Source organism: Heterocephalus glaber, unplaced genomic scaffold (assembly GCF_053883595.1).
Source record: "Heterocephalus glaber isolate CG9 unplaced genomic scaffold, H.glaber_assembly_v1.0 deba00001058, whole genome shotgun sequence".
Taxonomy (NCBI): domain Eukaryota; kingdom Metazoa; phylum Chordata; class Mammalia; order Rodentia; family Bathyergidae; genus Heterocephalus; species Heterocephalus glaber.
This window is the reverse complement of record NW_028258184.1, coordinates 680042-701348: the sequence shown is the minus strand read 5'-3', so window position 1 is coordinate 701348 and position 21307 is coordinate 680042. Positions and strand designations below refer to the sequence as shown.

The 21307-nt window shown below is 35.1% G+C and overlaps 1 protein-coding gene across 1 annotated transcript in view; it reads left to right on the top strand.

Annotated features, from left to right (window-relative positions):
* Positions 1–5583: 5583 nt before the first annotated feature.
* The window catches only part of Col3a1 (collagen type III alpha 1 chain), a 39129-nt gene continuing 23405 nt past the window's right edge, over positions 5584–21307 (top strand). Inside the window, exons 1-6 of the mRNA XM_004872304.3 lie at positions 5584–5792; positions 16815–17017; positions 17262–17309; positions 17741–17854; positions 19146–19220; positions 20912–20965. Of these exons, the coding sequence (XP_004872361.1) occupies positions 5708–5792; positions 16815–17017; positions 17262–17309; positions 17741–17854; positions 19146–19220; positions 20912–20965 (579 nt within the window). The 5' untranslated portion in view covers positions 5584–5707. The remainder of the gene's footprint in view (positions 5793–16814; positions 17018–17261; positions 17310–17740; positions 17855–19145; positions 19221–20911; positions 20966–21307) is intronic.

The following is a 21307-nucleotide window of genomic DNA, read 5'->3' as shown; positions in this document are numbered from 1 at the left end:
GTAGGGAGATTAGAGGCGTAGGTGAATTATTTTAACAGGGAGACTCAAATAAATGTTGTAGATTAAATTTTCTGAGGGCAGAGTTTTGAAAACAGAGTAGGATTTAAACAAGGAAAGATCATTTCAGATGGAAAGCAGAAGGGAAGACAAGGAAACCAATAAATATAGATTAAGTACTGGGAAGAAACCTTGGATTTCCCGAGGCAGTGCTGAGTGCTGAGGTTGGGCTGAGCTACATATCAGGAATTAGCTAAAAGTATGTTTGGCATCTTTGGGGGCCTGGGGTTGGAAATGCAGAGAGTAGCTGGGCATGGAAGATTAAAGCAATATTAACCTATTCAATTTAATCTGCCAAAGAGTAGCTCTTTGATCAAAATGATAGAAGTTTACATGGAGACTTTCAACTTGTATTGGTTTATTTTGATCAGTCAGATATTTTAACTTAAATCATTTCATGAAATGGATCTACTATCTGTAAAATAAAAAGGTGAGGTTAGAGATGGGTTCATGACCTTGGCCTTATAAATTATTTTTGGTACTGGGAATCGAACTTGTATAAATTTTTAATATGTTATTAAATATCAAGTTGTTTGAAATACTATTTCCCAACTCACTCTGTCTCTCCCACTTGTCAGTGTCTGTATGTTCACGGGACTGTGCCTATTGGCGTGAGTGACCATAAAAAGGGGTTGGGCTGAAAATAGGAAAGTTCTATAAGCAAGAACAAAGTAAGGACATAAACAAACATAAACATAAAGTGAAGCTGCTAAAAAGGGCATTGCCATGTCAAAGGTAAGATTTCGGAGGGCAAAGGAATAGGAGGATCCCTGTGACCCAGCCTCCTCTCTCTGTGAATACAATGCTGGCTTCATTGCGTAGGCCAGTGACATAACTAAATACAGAGCTTCTCTAGACTTGCTTTGGCATGTAGAAAAAAATGAAATCTATAAACAATTAAGCAGAATATTTTAAATGGGCATTAATATTAATGAAGAGGGGTTAACTAGGAGGTAATAATCAAGTTAAAAATGAAAAGGTCTCATTTACTTCAATTTATTTTGGAAAGGGAAGCTAAGAAGGCTTTCAGTTTCTGTATTATTTGGATTAAGAGACCCTAAATCAGGGACCCGCCATGAGTATGGGAATTTAAGGAATATTGATAGAAACCAAAATTGGTTTCCATTTGATGCTTGTGAATTCAGTGAGTTTGTGTTCTGCATCTCACACTTCCATCAGAAGATCATGATGTGGACCTTCTTTTTATCTTTAGACAGAACAGGCTGTATCTGAAGAGCTATTGCAGCTGTGTTGGATCCTGCTGAAAATTCCTAAGCATGACTCAGATGACAAATTACATTTGATAGAGAGTCTGGTGGGATTTGCAGAGTGGAGCTTCAGTTCTGGGAATGATTAAGTTAACTGAAGACCCAACAAGGAAACTCCTGAGCTCCTACAAGATGTTGGCAGTCTCTGTGTCTCTTTTGCAAAATGTATAAAGTGATTGGACTGCTCAGCGATAAGCCACTATGTTTAGTAGAGAGGTGAATTCCAATTTTCTATGAATTTTCCAATACAATCACAATAACAATGTGGCAGATAAAGCTATACTGAAGGGGAAATTTAAACAGATTTCACTCAGGAGAGCATGCTTATAATACTTCAGAAAGTCTCACAATTCAAACAAGGGTTGCCAAGCAGTTTTATTTCAATAATTAAGTCTACTAAGTAAATAACAAGTTTATATTCATGAGAGGAAACTCAGATGTTTATGCACTTCTGAGAAGAAAACTGACATAACGAATACAAGTTATATCTCATGCATATGATAGCAGTCTCCAAAAATTTTATTTGCTCTGTATTTTGTCAACCATATACATATTTATTTACCTTTACAAGATAGTATAGTACATTTATTTACAGTATATAAACACACACATACAAATACATATGCAAGTTCTTCCACATCCCCAAATACCCTAATCTAAAAGTATGTATACATTAATGACAACTTACTTGAATTTATTCGAAATTTACATAACTATAGCACTGAAAATTACAAAAGATTAATTTTAAGACAAAGATCAAAATAATTTTGAAAAAAGATCATTGACACTACAACTTTATGCTTTCTCTCCCTTCTTTCATAATGCTCCATTAGAAAAATATACAAAATGATATGCCAAATTTATATTCACTCAATTCCTAAATCACATATAAATTGTGTTACCATAATCAGTGATTAATCCAAGTGGAAAACATTGTATAATTTTTTGAAAATGTGTCATTTAATTCCAATTCCAATGAGTAATTGTGAGAGTCACATAATCTCTCTGAATTTCTATTCAATGTTGGAGTAATTTTCAGCTGAAAAGTATAAGGATGGAAATTCAGAATCTCAGGTTTAACAACAAAAATTATAGGAAGAATAGGTAAGAAAAGAGAATAGCGCTTCCAAACTGACTATATTGTGACACACAATTTTACAAAAAGTCAAGAAAACCTGAGTCTTATATAAAAGTAAAATTTCTAGAGTAAAAAGAAGTAATTATTTATATAAGAACAAAAATAAGCAACAATGAACTTTTCCCTGAAGACTAAGAGGAAATTAAAGGGTCCTTGAAGAATTGGTCAGAAAGCACTCAAATTGTTGGTTGTTATGCCCCACAACTGCTTGAATGTCATTTCTGAAAGTCATTATCTTGATCTTGGAAATACTTTTGCCTAGGTATTCTCAGGTAGCTCAAATACAACATGACAGTTTTCATTTATATTTGACTTCATTAGGCATATATTCTTATTTGTCCAAATTCCTCAGAGAGGAGCACAGCCCTCCAAATGTGTCCACCCGTGCACACTGAGGAAACTTGGGCAACTCTCTGGGAACAACACAGAAGACTGGTGAGCAGTTTCAGGCTGCATGGGTAGTTATCCTACTCTAGGCTGTGCTTCTGCCATGAATGCAGTACATTGTTACAGGAATATTGATATAGGTACATCTGAAAGGGCTTACAGCTTGAAATACAGAAAATGTCCATGAAAGGAACTCCTTGCCTAAAACAGAAAATCACACTTAAAGCACTACAAGCAAGGAGTTAGCTCTGTTCCATGTGCTCTTTGTGATGGAGACAACTGACTTTCTCACTGCTATTGTAGAGAGCACTCTGACATTTGCTGGCCTGCTGAGTTCATCACAGCTGTGCTTTATGCCTCTCTCCCAAGCTTCACTTTCCACTGAGCTGGAAAAGACTTGAATTTTTGGTTGATAATCTGCCACACCCTTGCTCTGCCCCATGTTTCCAGCACTCTGTCTGTTAAAGGAGGGCCAGATGAAGCAGTGCTTTAGTTGGTGCAGGTATTTCGACTTGTGTTAAAATCCAGATACAGTCCAGAGACCAAAGTGACATGTTTATGCATCCTGGTTATCAGTTAGGTCAGACAGGCAGATTCCAGAGCTCCTGGGTTGCATGATAGGACTTACCAGTGGGTGTGCCTTACTCATTTGTAAGGCCACCTCAAATCCAAGCCCATCTCTACACCATGGTAAGAAACACTTTCACACAGAAGGAGGACTAGGACCCAGAACACAAACATTCTGATGTAGGATCTCCAAATATGCTCAAAATAGTTAAGAACAACAGTTCAGAAAATATGGAGAGTTCTCCTGGTCTTCTCTGAAGACCTTGAAATGCTTCCATATGCAAAATATCAGTGAACTTTAATAAGTGCATCAATATTTGTCATTGGATATAGGCTTTTATTTGAATGGCTAAAAAAATTAAGAATGTTAGGACAAACTAAAAATGCAATAGAAATTTTACATGTCATGGATGAAATAAACCATAAAAAGTATTTCTTACAAAATAATAATTCGAATTTTTCACACTAGAAAATAATTCTAATGAAGAAATTCAACAAAATTCAACTTTTAATAACCATCTAGAGTAACAAGAGAAGTCTATTTAATATACATATGAATTTTTATGTAGGGGTAGAAGACATCAGAAGAAAAACTAATCATGTTTCTGAATTTCTTTGGGCACAAGAGAATGACTGGAAGACAGTAACATACATATGACAGACTTTTCCCTTAACCTCTCAACTATGATCCAATAGGAAAACTTATTGTGGTTCTCAAAAGTTATTTTCCCCCTCAAGCTGCAGCTCTCCAATCTAAACCCAGAAGATGTCCAGGAGGTTGGTTCACTCTCCCTGTTGTGTGATGATGTCACCTACATCGGAACATCTTGGTTTGTGATCCCCGTGACTTGGGTTCTAAGAAGGCAAGTGTACAATGGTTCATGCTTGGAAAACTCATGTAAATGTAGCATCAATTAAGTAAAAATCGAGTAACTTAAATTAGGAGAAAAAGAAAGATAAAAGTAGATTGAAAAGAGATGGTTTCCTTAAGGAGGCAAGTTTAGAACTGGGCCATGGAGAAGTGGCTTCTATGACTTACTGTAAGATAGGGAGAGTTTTATTTGCACATGCATGGAGATAGGCATGGTTAAATTAACTTGTAAAAATAAATGCAGGTGAACTTGGTAGAATCAAAATGCCCAGTGGAGATTGTAGAGATGTGTGAAGTGACAATGGGCCAGTGATTAGGGTGTCAAACATATCTTGATTGCTAAGAATATGTTAATACTATGAACAAGCATGTTTATCTTGCAGGCATTTATCAAAGAGGAGTAAGTGATGTTTGCCTTTCTTTCAGATAAGATCCAGAAATTAGTCTTCAGATAAATCCAGAAATATATTGGAAAGCTGTTTTGCTGAGGGCTTGGAAAATGTACATATAAAAGTCTCAATCTAAAAATATTTATACTAATCTTTATATCAATGTAGATAAAATGTGATAAACTCTTTTTCATTCCAGTTTGTAACAGTCAAAACATGAAAAGTCTGAATTTTTCTCCAGAAAAATCTGTTCTGTCTTTGTAAAGAAGAAATCTCACAAGAAACCACTCAGGGTCATTAAGGAAATTGGTGAAAACCGGAAAGAGCTATAGATAAGTTTCTTAAAATTCCATCCCAGCATAGCCGAGATCCTTACTCTTTTGACAATTGCCTGAGATTAAATGTTCAGGACCCAGGGTGGGTGGATGAGTAGAAGGAGCAAACAGGCTTTTCTCTCAGTTAATCTCTCATGGCTCCCCATTTAAATTGGGGTGAGCTGGGTTCTGTCAAAAATCTCAATGTAACAATCTTCTAGGAAGATAAAGTTTACAAAGTAAGCCATGCTGAGAATGGGCATCAAGCAATTTCTCAAAATTATGTAGTTGCTAATGTTACAAGGAGAAATTAAAAAATACATACCTTTCATTCTTACATAACAAGATAAAGCAGAGCATTTAGATATACACATGTGTAAGAGAAAAGTATGCAACAAACTTATACAGAAGCAGATGCATACAAGTTCCAGATGTGCTATTTTTCTGACTGGATTGTGTCCTCTACAAGGGAAAAAGCAATATTAATCATTTCTTTTACTGCTAAGGGGATGGGTGATGCTCTCATATTTCAGAAAGGGGCTGGAAAGTGAGGGAAGCCAAACTTTTTCCTATTTAAGGCCAAAGCAAAGGAATCTCAGTGGCTGAGTTTTATGACGGGCCCGGTGCTGAAGGGCAGGGAACAACTGATGGTGCTACTTTGAGCTGCTTTTCTCTTCTCCTTTTTGCACAAAGAGTCTCATGTCTGATATTTAGACATGATGAGCTTTGTGCAAAAGGGGACCTGGTTACTTCTTGCTCTGCTTCACCCCACTGTTATTTTGGCGCAACAGACCCCAGAAGGTGAGTAGGTACTGATTTCAAGAAACTTTATGGGGTTTTTGTCTTTACTTCTCCTTACAAAGAAGCATAAGGGGGAAAATCAGCCTCCAAAAGGATAATTTCCTCTGCGAGCTCCCAACTCTGAGACATTAAACTCACCATAATTTTGCCTAAGTTTTGTTTTTAAAGAATACTGTCATGTGTGTGTTTAAAAGTTTTCTACTTATTTAAGATAGAGGTTTTCTCATACTAACTTGCTTTCATGTTAAAGGCACTGGAAATTTACTTTTTCTAATGGTTTTAAAAGGCTCCCTCCTGAACCTCCTTAACATCTTGGAATGCTTCCCTAGGTCTGGAAGTTATTGGTCTCATGTAATAATTGCATGTTCTCCTTTGTATGCCGCGTTCCTTGTAAGGACAAAGTGTTGAGCACTGTTTTCCAAACAAGTTCACAAATTTTTAAAAAAGCATGCCTAACGAACAGCCTACTGTGCATCATTAGACTCATTATATATATTTCTATAAAGTGGGAATAGCAATTATCAATGTTTCTTAAATGGGTTCAGACTGCTAAAATTGTTTCATCATCCAATTTTTATTCTGTTTCTGTTTCAATCCCTTGTATAGTTGATTAATCCACATATTCTAACAGTTTACGGTTAAGGGTCTAATATTTCCCACATGTTCTGCATCTTAGCTGAATTTCCACTAATGAAGAGAATTTCTAAAATCTTTTCAACAGGATTGTTTTGACTTTTCTGCAAACAAGGTAAAGATACTAGTTCTGTTTGACTTCAAAAGCTGATTTGCTGTACTTCCTAATAAGTGCATGTATTAGTTTTCATGTTCTAACTTTAAAAAACTGTGTCACTATCTATATGAAAACATTTTTGTAAATTCGTATGTGCCTCGTAGTCATGAAAATACTGGGCACACAGGTGTATACATTTCATAAATAAATATTTAAATGCTAAACATAAATATAGCTAAAAGAAATCATTAGATAAGTTTTAATATGCACACAAACATGTTCACACGTAAACCTATAGTTTTTGTAAACACTGTATGAGAACGTGTTTTTTCCTTTTATTTGTGATATCAGGTATCTTTGTGTCCTCACAAATAATTGTGAGTGTGTGAGTGTGTGAGTGTGTGTGTGTGTAAACCCGATGACATCTCTTTAGCTAAATTCGGCCCATGGACACAAAAGAGAAGCACCATATTCCTTGTTCTTCAGTTTTCTTCCCCCACCCATCCCTTCCTCCTCTCCTGCGCCTCCTTCTTGTATCTCCGCCCCTTTTGGCTCCAAGACCTCCCCCCCCCACCCTCCTCCCGGCCTTGCCCCTTGGGCTTCCTCTCCCGCCCCCTCCCCCACCCTCCTCCCACCTCAGCCTCTCTCTTCCTTCTCTCCCCTTGCCTCCTTACTCTTCCCTTTCTGAAACAGTCCATTTTCCTTTCCTCTTTTCCTTCTTCCCTTTTGCTCCCTCCGTGTCCCTCCTAGAAGATGCTACAATTCCCAGCCCTCCCCTAAGATACCAAATGATTAACACCCCCTGGCCTCCACAAAAGTGTTTCTATCTTTTTAAAGTTTTTCATTTCTCCTAATTCCTAAGGAAAATATCAGAATTCTCATTTATTGAAAAGACTTTTTGTCTTTGAAAACTTTTTTTTGTACTTCAAATGGTTGACAAAATACTGGGAGTTGCCTAGTAGTTACAGGAAAAATGAGATACACTCACATGGCTATTTTCCCTCTGAATGTATCCATAAGGAGAAAAAGGGTATTTAATACTTACATTGTCCTGACATCTTCGAAGTTATATTTTTTTTCCTCTTACACTTGTGAGTTCTTAAACTCCAAAGATGATGAAAGAGATCTTTTTCAGTTTATTGATTCTGCTTGTCATGACACATGTTTAGATGTTCTGAGGCAGTGCAGCTTGTGCGTCCCGTAGCTAGTTTCGGGAAGTTCTGCTGGTGGGTATGCTGCGCCGAGAGCAGTCCTAGAGCTCTGCTGGCTTGGGGTGTCTTGCGTAAGCCCCAGAAACCGGAACCAGCTCAGCGCTAATGAACTAACATGTAGTCTACTCGCAGGAGCTCTCTGGAGCATAAAGCATGTGTTCACAAAGAATTTGGGTCTTTTTACAAATTTGTGAAAGTTTTATTTTATTCATGTGTTTTATTCCAGCAATGGAAAACGAGGCCTGTTTTATATTTCCTGTGGTGTATAAACATGCCAAATTCTGAGTGCAAATAGGCGCCATCTAGTGGCTGACAAAGATACCCTTATGTAAGCGATGCCAACATTGATGTTTATAGTATTGTTTAATCGGGTTTTAACATATTATATGGGAGAATTTTAACTATTAAACATTGTTTCCCTAAGTAAGTGAAAGTGTTACATATAAGCTTTTGCCAAATTCTCAAACACAAACAATGGTAACAATATTCAGAGAATTGTTGGAAATAAACTTAAAAGTTTTATTCATTTCCAAAATTCCATGAGTTTAAAAAATGTTTCATACTCAAAGACTCTGATGTAGTCCTTACTTGATATAAATATTTTACTCACTGATAATTATTTAAGTATATATTCACATATTGCTAAGTAATGATGTTTCATTAAGTCAGAGGGAGAAACTGTTATAATTTCTTTTTTATCTTTCTTGTTGGTTTTGTTTTCATCTTTGAGATACTGGGGATTGAACCCAGGGCATTTGCACAGAGCTCCACTCCCAGCCCTTTTATTTTTTATTTTGAGACAGGGTCTCCTTAAGTCACTAAGTTATCTAGGCTGGGCCAGAATTTAGGATGCTCCTGCCTCAGCCTCCAATGTTGGGAATACAGGTATGCACCACCACACCTGGATAAAACTGTTGTAATTAAATGTGTTCTAATGTTTAAGCTTCTATATTTGCTACACTGATAATTATATTAAAATGAACTGTGTGCCTTTAAGTGGATTCAAAACCATACATTGACTCAGAAAATCAATTCCTTACTTGTTGGTGTGAGAATCTATTTCCCATTATACTTAAAGAAAAATTAGTAATTAATCAGTTACCACTCAAGTTTTCTGGTTTGTGTTGTCCCTCTAACTAAACATAGTGAACTAATAAAAAATATATAGCATAAAGTCACTAGAAAACAATTTCACTTTTAAAAGGAGGTAGCTGTCCACATAGCTCAGTATCTATCATCTAACAAAGATGCAATGTTTTAGTTGAAATTGTGAGACTAGCAAAGGATGAGTTAAGTCTAGAACCAAAATTCTGTTAAATCCCAGATAGAGAACACAAAACAGAAATTCAGAGCATCTAAATCTTCTATTTTTGCAACCATTTGTTATTGAAAGGAGATACCAAATCATTGCACCCTGCCCTAGAAAGTTATTACATTCATAAATGTGAAAAAGGGTAGGTATTTTTCTTGTTTGATACTCAACTGTGAACTGGAAAATCTATTTTAGGAGCAAGAGATTCAGAATCTAATGAACGAACCAGAAATTATCATTGGTTCTGTGAAAATTTATATGGGAAATAAAGTATTGTTGATACAAAATTTTGTGTTTTTTGTTTTGTGATACTTTGTGTTTCCTTACCACCTCCAGAATATTCAAAATCAGATTACCTAAAGGCCTAGAAATATCTTGCTTAAATTCTAGAATTCAACATCTCAGCATTATAGAGATAACAAAGGAAAGCCTCCGAAACAATTCAGGGAAAGACTGAGAGTAAATGGCTTTGAACCAAGACCCCTTAAAGGATGTCTTATTTTTAAAAATCAAAAACCATTATTTGCGCTTTTGTCAGGATTATGGTTCAGACTAAAAAACAAGAGAGGCCCTGTCCCATACCCAGTGTCTTGTCACTCAGAGAGGAGAGCGCCACCTACCGAAGCTTCGTGGTTTCCACGTAGATGACGTTTGTTGGATGCAGAGGCCAGTTCTCTGATTTTGCAACATCAAGTGACTTCACTACCTTGCAGTGATCAGATGGATGGTTTAGGAGTCAGAGCTTGCGAGACGACAGATGTTACTGCTTTTGCTGGACATGAAGAACATTTGTAAAGTATCCAGGTCTCCAGTAACCCTCTGGAAACGTCTCTGAACTGTATCTTGTGAAAGTTTCCCTACAAAGAAGCTTAGTCCCATTGTTTTCCACACTCAGAAAAAGTTCATGTAATATTTTTTTTAAATCCAGACTTTTCAAACAGGGAAAGTTTGCCTGTTTTGTGTCGAGATGACAACGGAAAAACTGAGATAGCTCTCCTTACACAAACCATTTGCTAACTGCAATTTGGAGAGTTACATTAACCACGAGAGTTTCTGTCTGTGTCTAATGAAAACACAGCAGAAGTGGATTCCTTTCCGATTACCAAATAAAACCCTTGTTCTTTCCATGGCTGAAGTCAAGCACTGCTGTTTAAAATACAGTCTTAAAGAAGAAAAGGAAAAGCTCGAAGAGGACAGAAGTCAAAATGCCCAAAAGATATAAAAAACAAAGGATCCAGAAATTAACAAAAATTAAAATTGCTTGAAAACTAGCATTGAGAAACTACTGCTTCAATTAAATGGCTCAACTTTTTCTGAAACTGGCTTTTCTATGGTAGTTGTGGAGGATGGCAGAGACGACATGCTGGAGTAAATTAAGTCATAAAAATAATCTTTGGAGTTGCATAGTCTGGTGACAGTGCCCAAGTCGCAGTCAAAGGAGAATACTAATGAAGTCAGGACTTCATTAAAGTGTGTCACTTAGTACCTTTATTTTCTGACAGTTAGTGTCTTAGTGAGATATTCTGAGCACATTTTTGCAAAGGATGAGGAAGTCTGATCTGTTTCTTGTTGTTGTTGTTAGACTCCTACTTCTGTGTTTGTAGTAAAATGTATGTTGGGCTTCTGAGTCACACATTGATGCTGTTGGTGGTCTGGATGTCATCAGGGTGGCCTAGGAGATATATAACCCTTTTTCCTAAGGTCCAGAGAAAATAAACAATAGATTTCAACTCCAGATGGATCTTCCTGCTTTGAGACCAGAGAGAAAAATAATTTGCAGAGAACTGCTATCCATAAAAATCTGCCTTTCTAGACTTTTTAAAAAAATACATGGCAGTGTTTACAGGTCATATAGGACAGAGTTTTGGGTTGGTCTCTTGGATCCTTTCTAGTCCTTGAAAGCAGAGAGGGAATAGAATGTTGTGGTCAAGAATCAAATTTACAGATAGTCTTCCTAGACGCCAATCTCAGTGTTATCGCTGACCATGAAACTTTGGGAAAACTACCCAGCATTTGTTTCAGATTCTTCATCTGTGCAGTGAGAATTATGACAGCACTCAGCTCTTAGGGCCTCTGGAGGACTGAGCAAAAAAGATGCAGTCCACTCAGAGCAGTGCCTGCCCCAGAGGAGGTTCCCTGCAGGCTCTGCTGAGCTCTGTTTGTACTAACAGCAGCAAATAAAGCACCCTAAGGAAGCACCTGGAGGACTTGGTGTCTCAGTGAGAAGGAAAGGTGGAAGGTAAAATGTAAAGATGTCTACCAATTGTCAGAGAATAAAAATGTTTTCTTTAATGTTTTCATAAATTGATATTAAATAATAGTTGTAACTGCTGATGGATATACTTTTCATTTTCTAATTCTCTATTTTTACTTTTGGCACGATAAAATGTTAATCAGCTTATAGGAAATTTCTAATTAAAGATATAAAAGTCATATATCTGTGAAGAAAACATCTAGAAATGATGTTTCATGAACTTTTGGTGGGGGAAGAATAAGAAAACCTACATTGCCCATACAAAATATAATTTTTAAATTTCAAATATCTATTTATAATAGCTACAGATATTTCCTTCAAAATCCTTTTGTTAACTTATCTAACATATTTGAAGATAGTGCAATAAATGCACAAGCAGCAGAAACATGCTTAAGAAAAAAAGTGTGTTTTCCAAACATTAGTAGTAACATTTCAAAGTCAAGTCAGATATCTTTCAGTTGGAAACTATATGAATTCCAAATAGCCACACTTACAACTTTCTAAAGTAACAGGAAGAATGATAGTACAATAATTTGCATACCACATCTGTAAATTTTAGTTTCAAGATTTCAGAACACTTCTTTCCAGATGAGGAAGCTGTAGGAAGAGATAAAAAATTTAAAAAGTACTTGTCACTCAAGCTAAATTAACAATTTATTTAGGTACTTTAGGTAATATCTCCACTCCAAAAATGATAAATACAAACATAATTCATATTATATTTTTGGCACAGCAATAAGATTCTTTCATGTCAGCATAAGCTAACATTAAAATAATTCAAATAAAACCAAGACAAAGTAGGAAGCTTTCAGTACATCTAAAACTACAAAATTTTATTACTTGGTTTCATTTTTCTCTAAAGTTCCAAATTATCACTAGGAAAGAAAGTAAGAGTGAATTATGTCATATGCTAGCTTCATTTTGTTTACAGTTTAGTTCTCAACAAAGAGAAGATCTGATCCCACATGTTGTTTGAGTGACCACAAGCTAATTCAGAGATTTAGTAATAAGAAACAGAAACAACTGACATAGGAGTTGGAGTCGAAAATTAATTACAAATTGGAACAGGAAGACTGTTAAATAACAACAAAAGAAGTAATTGAAACATCTATTACTTAGTTTAAATGTAAAAATAAGGTTTTAATAGATTTGTAAAAATATGCAACTTTTTAAAATCAAAGTTGATTTAAATGTAGTTATGTGAAAAAAGACGGAAATAATACAAGATGCCTTACTTCTGAATCCTCTTTTTTATTCTATTTCTAAATGCCCCAAATGGCAAATTAAAGCATGTTATTCCTCATGAAAATAAAATATTCTTTTCCTAGGCTACACTGTGACTTTCCCATGTGTAACTAAATACTTACATTGAGTCATGAAACAGTTGTATAGACACTTTGCTAACCATATATGGTCATCCACAAAATAATAAATTAGAGAGAACTGTACAAAACTCCATTCTGTCAGTGAAGGTGACATAGGTAGAGAAAAAGAGAAAGGGCTGATTTTCAGCCAGAGGTTTCTACTCATGATTTTTCAGGAAAGTGACGTTCATCTCTCTTTCAAATGGATATAAAATAAGTATGGCAGAAAAGAGTGCATTGATTGTTTTATGTTTTCTTTTCTTTTCTTTTTTTTTTTTGCTTAAATTCTTTTATTGGTACATTTTAGGTATACAATACATTTACATTTATCATTGGGTGCTTGTACCTGCACATGATGTATCTTAGTTCTTATTTTTTCCCCATTACCTGTGCGCCCTTCCCTATTTACATAGACTTCATTTCCATTTTTTTTCTTTTCTCATAATTTTTCCTTTCCATTCTGTTTTATGTTTTCTAAGACGCCCAACTTCCATTCTCTCTCTTAGAACAACATGACTTTTTAAAGCAAAAGAAAACATAAATATATCATAATTGTCATGAACAGAACAGAAGAAAAAAATCATCCCAAATGTTGATTGCATAGACGTTTAGAGCAGAATGGTCATTTCCAGAGGCTGGGGAGGATATTGGGGAGAAGAATGGGAAAAGGTTGGTTAATGAGTATTAAGTCATAGTTAGATAGGCACAAGAAATTCTGGTGTGCTATTTCATAGTAGGATGATTACAGATAGAATATACTACATATCAAGAAAACAACAAGAAAAGATTTTGAAGTGTTCACCATGTGTTTCCATAAGAAATGATAAATGTTTGAGCAGATAAATGTGTTTAACCTAAGTTAGAAATTCATCAATCCAATTACAACTTTAGTAATTCAATACGGTGCTTGTACATTTCAAAATTTTTATATTTTATATTATGTATTTTATTTTATATTTTATATTTTATTTCTAGTGCTCTGAGAACATTTTCAATAAAATATAAACATAAAATAAATTGAAAGGGTAAAATAAGATTTATGTTAATTTCAAGGCAAATTAAGAAAATAGGAAGAGAAGCCAAAGTATGAGATTCTAGAACCTATCTTTAACTGTTATCCTCATTTGTCTTTAATAAGCCACTGATAGTCAATATCTGCTTTTTATTACCTAAATATTATATTAAATGTAAAAAAATATTTCTGATCCAGAGACAAAGAGCTGAAAAAACATTAGCACAATCAAATGGAAGTGGGATGGGGACAGAAGGAAATCCACAGTTTTCATCATTAAGTTTATTGGTACATTTTAGGTGTACATAATGATCACATTAATCATATGGAATTTGTACTGTACATGATATATCTTGATGCTTATTATTCTCCCATTTCCCTCCTCTCCCTTCTATCGAACTTCCCTTTCATATTTACTAGGTTTTTTGACATTTTATCTTTTAAAAATTTTTTTTTCTTTTTCCCTTCCTTCCTTTTCCCTGCCCCTCCTTTGTGCCCCTTCCCATTTGAACACTTTCTTTCTATTTCACAATATCTATTACTATACATTTTGGTCCTTATTTACATTTTCAGTTTCTCACATGAGAGAAAATGTAATATTTACACATGGATGTCCAATTTATTTCACTCAAGAGTATGGCCTTTAGGTGCATCCATTTAGCTATAAATGTCTTTAAGTTTATCTTTCTTTATGGCTGAGTAGAACTCCATTGTATAAAAAAAAACACCACATCTTCTTTATCCATTCATTGGTCGATGAGCATTTGGTTTGCTTCCAACATTTGCTATTACAAATTGTGCTACTATGAACATGAGTGTGCATATATCACTGTGGTATGATGCTTTTAATTCTTTTGAGAAGTTATTCCCAATTGCACAGGACATATTCCAAAGAATCAATAGCTGGGATCTCATCTCATTAAAAAGCTTTTGCACAGCAAAAGAAATGACAGAGTAAAAAGACAACCAATAGAGTGGGAAAAAAAATTTTGGCAGCTGTTCCTCAGACAAAAGACTGATATCTAGAATATATAAAGAACTAAAAAAAAAAAAAATCAAACCCTCCAAATTTATAGACCCAATGCAAAAATGGGCATCTGAGAAATTCATGTTTTGAGAGTCTTGAGCTAAAACTAATCTGAAGGAACATTTTATGCAAAATTGATTTAGAGAAGTTTTCAAATGATTCACTTTAAGAAAGAAGAACCAGTGAAAAGATGGAAGGTGTGTTTCAGGTGATTTTATTAAAGGGCTTCCATCTCTAAACTTTCAGATTTTTTCCTGAGAATCCATGAACCTAGTTCTTAAATATAAAGTGTCAGTTCTGTTTAGAGAACAAATGACTCCAATGCCTCATCTCCCTTTATCAGCACTGTTTATAATTAAAGAGCTTGCTTGGTCTTCTCTTAGTTTCCACATACATTCCAAATAAGCCACTTCATTTGCTCTGAGCTAAGTTTGGCATACAGCTTTTGTTTACTAAGATTAAAGAAATGCTTCTTTAATTCCTCAAAATATGTATCTTTCTCATCGTATATCAGTTTTAAACATGGAAAAGGAGCTACAATAAGTACTATAAATACACAAGACCTTTATTCAATGAAACTATCAGACTTTTTTATTAACTGCAGGGCACATTGGGAAATTACAATACCAAAAGAATGGACTTTTAAATTTCTTGAATTGATTAAGGGGTTTTGAGTTGTTTCACAAGATCACTGCGTGTATAGAGAGATGAGAAGAGGAAATGATCTATAGACTCCGAAATTTTCCTTTTTGGTAAACTTTTAGCCAAGTCTCTAAACTCTAAGTTTTTAAATGTAAATCTAAATTATTGCTATTCCAGAAAGGGAGATGACATAGAATTAAGGATTTTGAAAGGTGATTTCTATGTAATGTCCAGATAGCAAAATCTCAGGGCCACTGAAAGTCCTTTTGGCAACTAGCCAGCAAAATGTGTAGGTTTCAGTTCCTTGCTGCCTCCAAAGCAGGCCTTCTTCAGCAGACATTTTAAAGCCTTTGACAAAATAAAAATTTCACTGACTCACAAAAAATACAAAAGTACTCAACAGTTCTTTGTTTTCAAAACTTCTGCAGATGTTTAGGAACTTCTTACTTATTTACTCAATTGCTGGTATGTTCTCATACTAATCTTCAAGAACTAAAGTTGTATTTAACCACAATCCACAACTAGTGCTCTAAGAATTGAAACCAGATTTTATTTTGGCGACCTCTAAGCTGATTCATTGCTAATAGCTGCTGAAATTTCAGCCCCTTGCATATATAATTAGGAATAAAGTCTCAAATTTTGGTTGGAGTGAATTTTTGCCATCTTGAACTACAAATACACATGGTCATGATTCATATTTTTTCTTAGTTTTTTATTTTTACGAATTCCTTCCCATTGTTAGGTTTAAAAACCTCTTGCCCCTTTTTTCCATGTGTGTGTGTGTGTTTGTGTGTGTGTGTGTGTGCACGTTGAAAAACTCTTTATATCCATATGGGGTATGCCCCAAAAGTATGTCTTCAAGTTGACCTACTGATACCCAGCAGAGCTAGGAGTGACATTCAATATATACAATGAACTTTGTCAAAGTTTTCCCAGGAAAAGCTGGAAGAGTTTTATGCTACCAAGACTAGCTCACTTTTCCCCTGAATTTCTCAACTAGGTCAATAAAATCCAGAAGGTCTTCCAAGTTAGTAACCAAAGCATCTTTTCAGCTTCATGCTCCCATCTGCTGTTAAGACAAAGAATAGCAATTGGGTAGAAAGGCTTATTTTTAATTGCACAATTAATAAATAAATGTTTAAATGTGTGTGGTGTCCATTGGTGTTAAATATTTCTATATAAAAATTTCATATATAAATGAAATTTAAATACTTAAATACTTGATATTTTAAATGAGTGGAATTTTAAGGAAAATTAACTATGGTGTGCCACTTTTGTATTATTTAGTAGATTTGGCATTTTAAGCAAGTTCTTATTTGATGAGTTATGTAGGAAATAATTTTCTAATAAGAAGGAGAAATTGTCTCAAACTCTGTCTAGTTTATGTACTATCAATAATCATGACTCCTAAAAAAAGCACATTCCATAGCAACTTAAGGTTAACATTGCCTCCTTGAACTTCCTTTCCAGTTGATGAAGGAGGATGCACCTATCTTGGTCAATCCTATGCCGCTAGAGATGTCTGGAAGCCAGAACCATGCCAAATATGCGTCTGTGACTCAGGATCAGTTCTCTGTGATGACATAATATGTGATGAAGAAAACTTAGACTGCCCCAACCCAGAAATCCCCTTTGGAGAATGTTGTGCAGCTTGTCCACAACCTTCAACACCTGTGAGTTTAAAGAGAGTTTGTACATCCTCGAGATCCATGCTTATGCACATGACTAGCTCCTCTGTCATAGGAGCCTAAAAGGAAATGAAAGTCATGTCTGTCAGTCGTGTCGATGTAACAGGTAAATGGTGAGCATTCCCATTTACAGCAAGGAGGTCGGATGAAGTCTGAGCAACAAATCGTGACATGTTTCAGGGAAGAGTTTTGCTATGGCTTGGTTAACACATGTCTTTTCATTTTCTAGGCTCCTGTCCCCAGTGGTAGAGGACCTCAAGGCCCCAAAGGAGATCCTGTAAGTCAAAATTCATGCTAATGATAGTTCTGGGAATTGTTAGAGCTTTTCCCTTTTCATATCCTTTTCCAAGTTTGAACTTTCACCATGCATGCCTAATCTTTAGCACCACATTTTTGAACAATGGTGTCAAATGTCAAACTGAAAATCCATAATTCTATATGTAAAGATCCAAAATTCCAAAACTTGGCATGATGTCATCATTTCATTATGAGTTTAAAAAATCAAACATAGGTCAATACACAGAGGAATACATTACACTTAAGTTATTCACAAGATTTTGATAAAAATGTACTTATTCCAAAGAAAATATATTAATTGTATTGATTCCTAACATTGTTAAGCAGAGAAGCATAAGTCTAATAATGATTCTGAATTTCTAGGATGTTTCACTGTTTTATTTATTTATTCTTACTTCTGATTTTTTTAAGGGCCCTCCTGGTATTCCTGGGAGAAATGGTGACCCTGGGACCCCAGGACAACCAGGTTCCCCCGGTCCTCCTGGTACCCCTGGCATCTGTCAGTCATGTCCTACTGGCACACAGGTAGGAGATTATGGGACTAAAAGGTCTTCCCTGGAAAAGAGCAGCCTCCACCTTCTTTCCTTAGCCTTTATCACATCTCACAATTGTAGTTCTATATCTGTTTTCTAGTTTTATGCATTTAACAAAGTTTTATTTAGTGCTTATATTTTCTGGGTTCTGCTCTAAGAGCTTTAAAGTTATTCACTTTCCTCATCATGCTAATCCTATTGTTACTACATCTTTGCAAATTTTCCCAGCTTCTCAGCAGGTAGATAACATACTCACTATCTTAGAGAAATGAAATATCAAGTCCCCAATAAGCAACCTAGATAATTTAGGAAGTCTTAACAGCTGTCTTTTATTCCTCTTTTAACCCCAATGGCAAAGTCCTGAAAGGCTGGACAAAAAACAGTTAAAGAGCTATGAGCACTGTTCGTTGGTCTCAAAGCATCAGGATGATTTGTACCCAGATCAGTGCTTTTGTAAGCATGCAGAGTCTCTCTTCCTCTTCCAAAGCATGACAATCGCTCAATTCTGCATGTACAACACACAGTGAAACAAATAAATGGCACAAAATCCCTGCTGAATAGATTTAGGCAAAATTAGAAAGCATATATACACAAAACTTTCTGAGTTTAAAAATGCTCTTCAAAAGCATTTTAGCAAGAATCAAAGCACATCATCTAATGTATCCTTACCCTGATAACCAAATAGGACCTGTCTGTAGACTTAGAACTCAAAATAAAATACGCTCCAAAGAAATTCAATAATCTTATGAGTTTTTCTTCTATTCTTTTGCTTGTCTTCTGTAAGGATGCTTACTTTCATGTGCAACTTGTGGGCATATTAACCATAAACCAAAGGGTTTAAATTTTACTCATTTCATTAACTGTCTGAAAAAGTAATCTGACTTCTCCAAATTTTAGTTCAAAATGAGAAGGCTGGATTTTATGATCTTCAAGACTCTTTCAACCTCAAATAGTCTATGATCCTATGGTTGTAAGGCTATTAATAATTCTTAGAATTAATGATTACAGCAAGAGGAATGTATATGGGATCAAATTTGGGGGGAATAATGTTGAGTACGATTATTGGAAATGTTTGTGCCTTATGCAAGGAAGGGTTCTGTGTTTCTAATGTTTAAAGTCATATAGACAAGTTAACCAAGAAATTGATGTATAACACACTGCTGGTGATCAGAAACCTTCATCAGTGAATAGTACATGTTGCTTATACTCTTTCTAAATACTTTTACAAATAACTATGATCTGTATATTAAAATTATTGTACTTATCTGGTTTCTTTACTACAGAACTATTCTCCACAGTTTGACTCATACGATGTCAAGTCTGGAGTAGGAGGAGTCAGTGGCTATCCTGGGCCAGCTGTATGTACAAATTTTTCTCAGCATTGTAGAGTATTATATAGACTTCTAGTTTGTTAAATCTTAAATGATGCTCTTCTAGAAATACAGTATGTTTATCGATTTATACAAAATAACTTTTTCACTATTATGGTCACAAAGGAAAGGGGTAACGTTATCATGTTTCTTCTGTTCTCATTCATATCTTCTCCACTGTTCCCATGTCAAGCCTGAACTGACACACCCTGACCCGGCGCCCTGGATCAGGGCTGACTCATATACTCTCTGATTTTCATCATATTTTGTTATTTTTTGCTTCATCTTTCTCAACCAAGTTGTTCAGAATCTTATTTTACACCTTTTCACCCATTAAATGCTACTTTCTAGATGGCAGCTCAAGTAACAGATGTTCAATGTCACAATCTGTCTCACCTCCAAGTCTCAAATTTATTATAAATAGTGTCAGAATTCATTGACCTTTAAGTTTATCCCAAAGGATAGCTCTTCCCCTTGTGCTGAAGGACTTTATTCAGTGTAAATGACCCAGAAGTTTGATAAGAGTAAATAACAATTGAAACCCAGACAGGCATTCATGATAACATGGCGGTCCATGTAAATGACCTCTGTTTTGGAAAAGCCCCTCTAGAGAAGTAGCACTAAAAAAGTTCATAATTTCATCACAAGTGAAAGACACAGGAGCAAAACTGAAGCATGGCATTGAATTCTATGAGCTCATAGAAGACAGCGGTTCTCATCATTGGCCCTCATCCCTGTGACTTCCAAACCTAGAGAACACAAATATTTTTTCTGGTAGATCTAAATGATCTGTTAAAGAAAGACCCTTGGCAATGGTATAATACAAACTGCAGAAAGAGGTTGTGATTAATCTATGAAGTTCTGGGGGCTGCGAGTTTCTCATACCTTTCAAAGACACAAGAAGAATTATATGGATTTACGTGACTATTAAGTCTTAGCTATATTATGAATCTTGTTTTTTACTCAAGCATACAAAACTAACAAAACTATTGCTTATTGACATTCCAGAAAACTGACTATAAGAAAACACTGTAATTACAAACTATTGTTTCATAAATTGATGATCACCATGCTACGAAACTGTTTTCTTAGCTTGGTGTGTATTTCTGAGAGATAAATCAATTCATTGTAAATTACCATAGTCCTGTGCATGATGATTCTCATGTGCACATCTAAATCTCTATGTCAGTGTAACTGTGATATCCATATCAATACAGTTATAAGCTTCTGGGTTGATTTACATTATTTAAAACATGGACCATAGGATTTATAGTATCCAAATAAATACTTTTCCAAGTTGAGTTTGGCTATCAGACAAAAAATTGCTTCTTCCCCAGTTCAGGGTCATCCAACTATCACAGGGATTCTCATAACATTTTGCACAGATTTTTCTAACTTTTGGATTGTCTTCTTTAAAGATTAATGTAAACATTTTATAATATTTATTAACAATTTTAGTCATTCAGGGATAATCTCATTGACGTGCTTTCTTAGTGAGATCTTCATTGCAGATTTTATAAAATTAATCATAATCATATCTATGACTGGTTATCAGATGAGACATAGTTGCATTTTTAAAGATGTTTGTATCACATCTATATAGTTATCTCTCTGATGCATAGGAAAAGTATATTTTACATTCATTTACTTTGTATTTATCATTCAAAATTATATTTCAGGGTCCTCCGGGTCCTCCTGGTCCCCCTGGTACTTCTGGTCATCCTGGTGCCCCTGTAAGTAGAGAAATTAGTGGTGCTTTCTTCTTCATGAATGGACAAATTAAGTTAATAGAGATTCTTCTATAATTTCAACATTTTAGCCTATGTAATTCCAATTAAGTGGGAGCAGCCCCAGCCAAAAAACTGATTTTTCAAAAAATACAATGAAGTTCCATAGCAATGGTCAGTAATTAAAACCTTGGTAAAATTAAATCACATGTTACATTTACACATAATGTGCTATGGAGTTTAAAACAATTTAGTTTCAGTGGAATGTAATGAACAGAATGCAATACATTAACTTTATTTAGATCCAAAGAAATTTGGTTTCAATCTTTGTAAAGTGAAATAAAATTG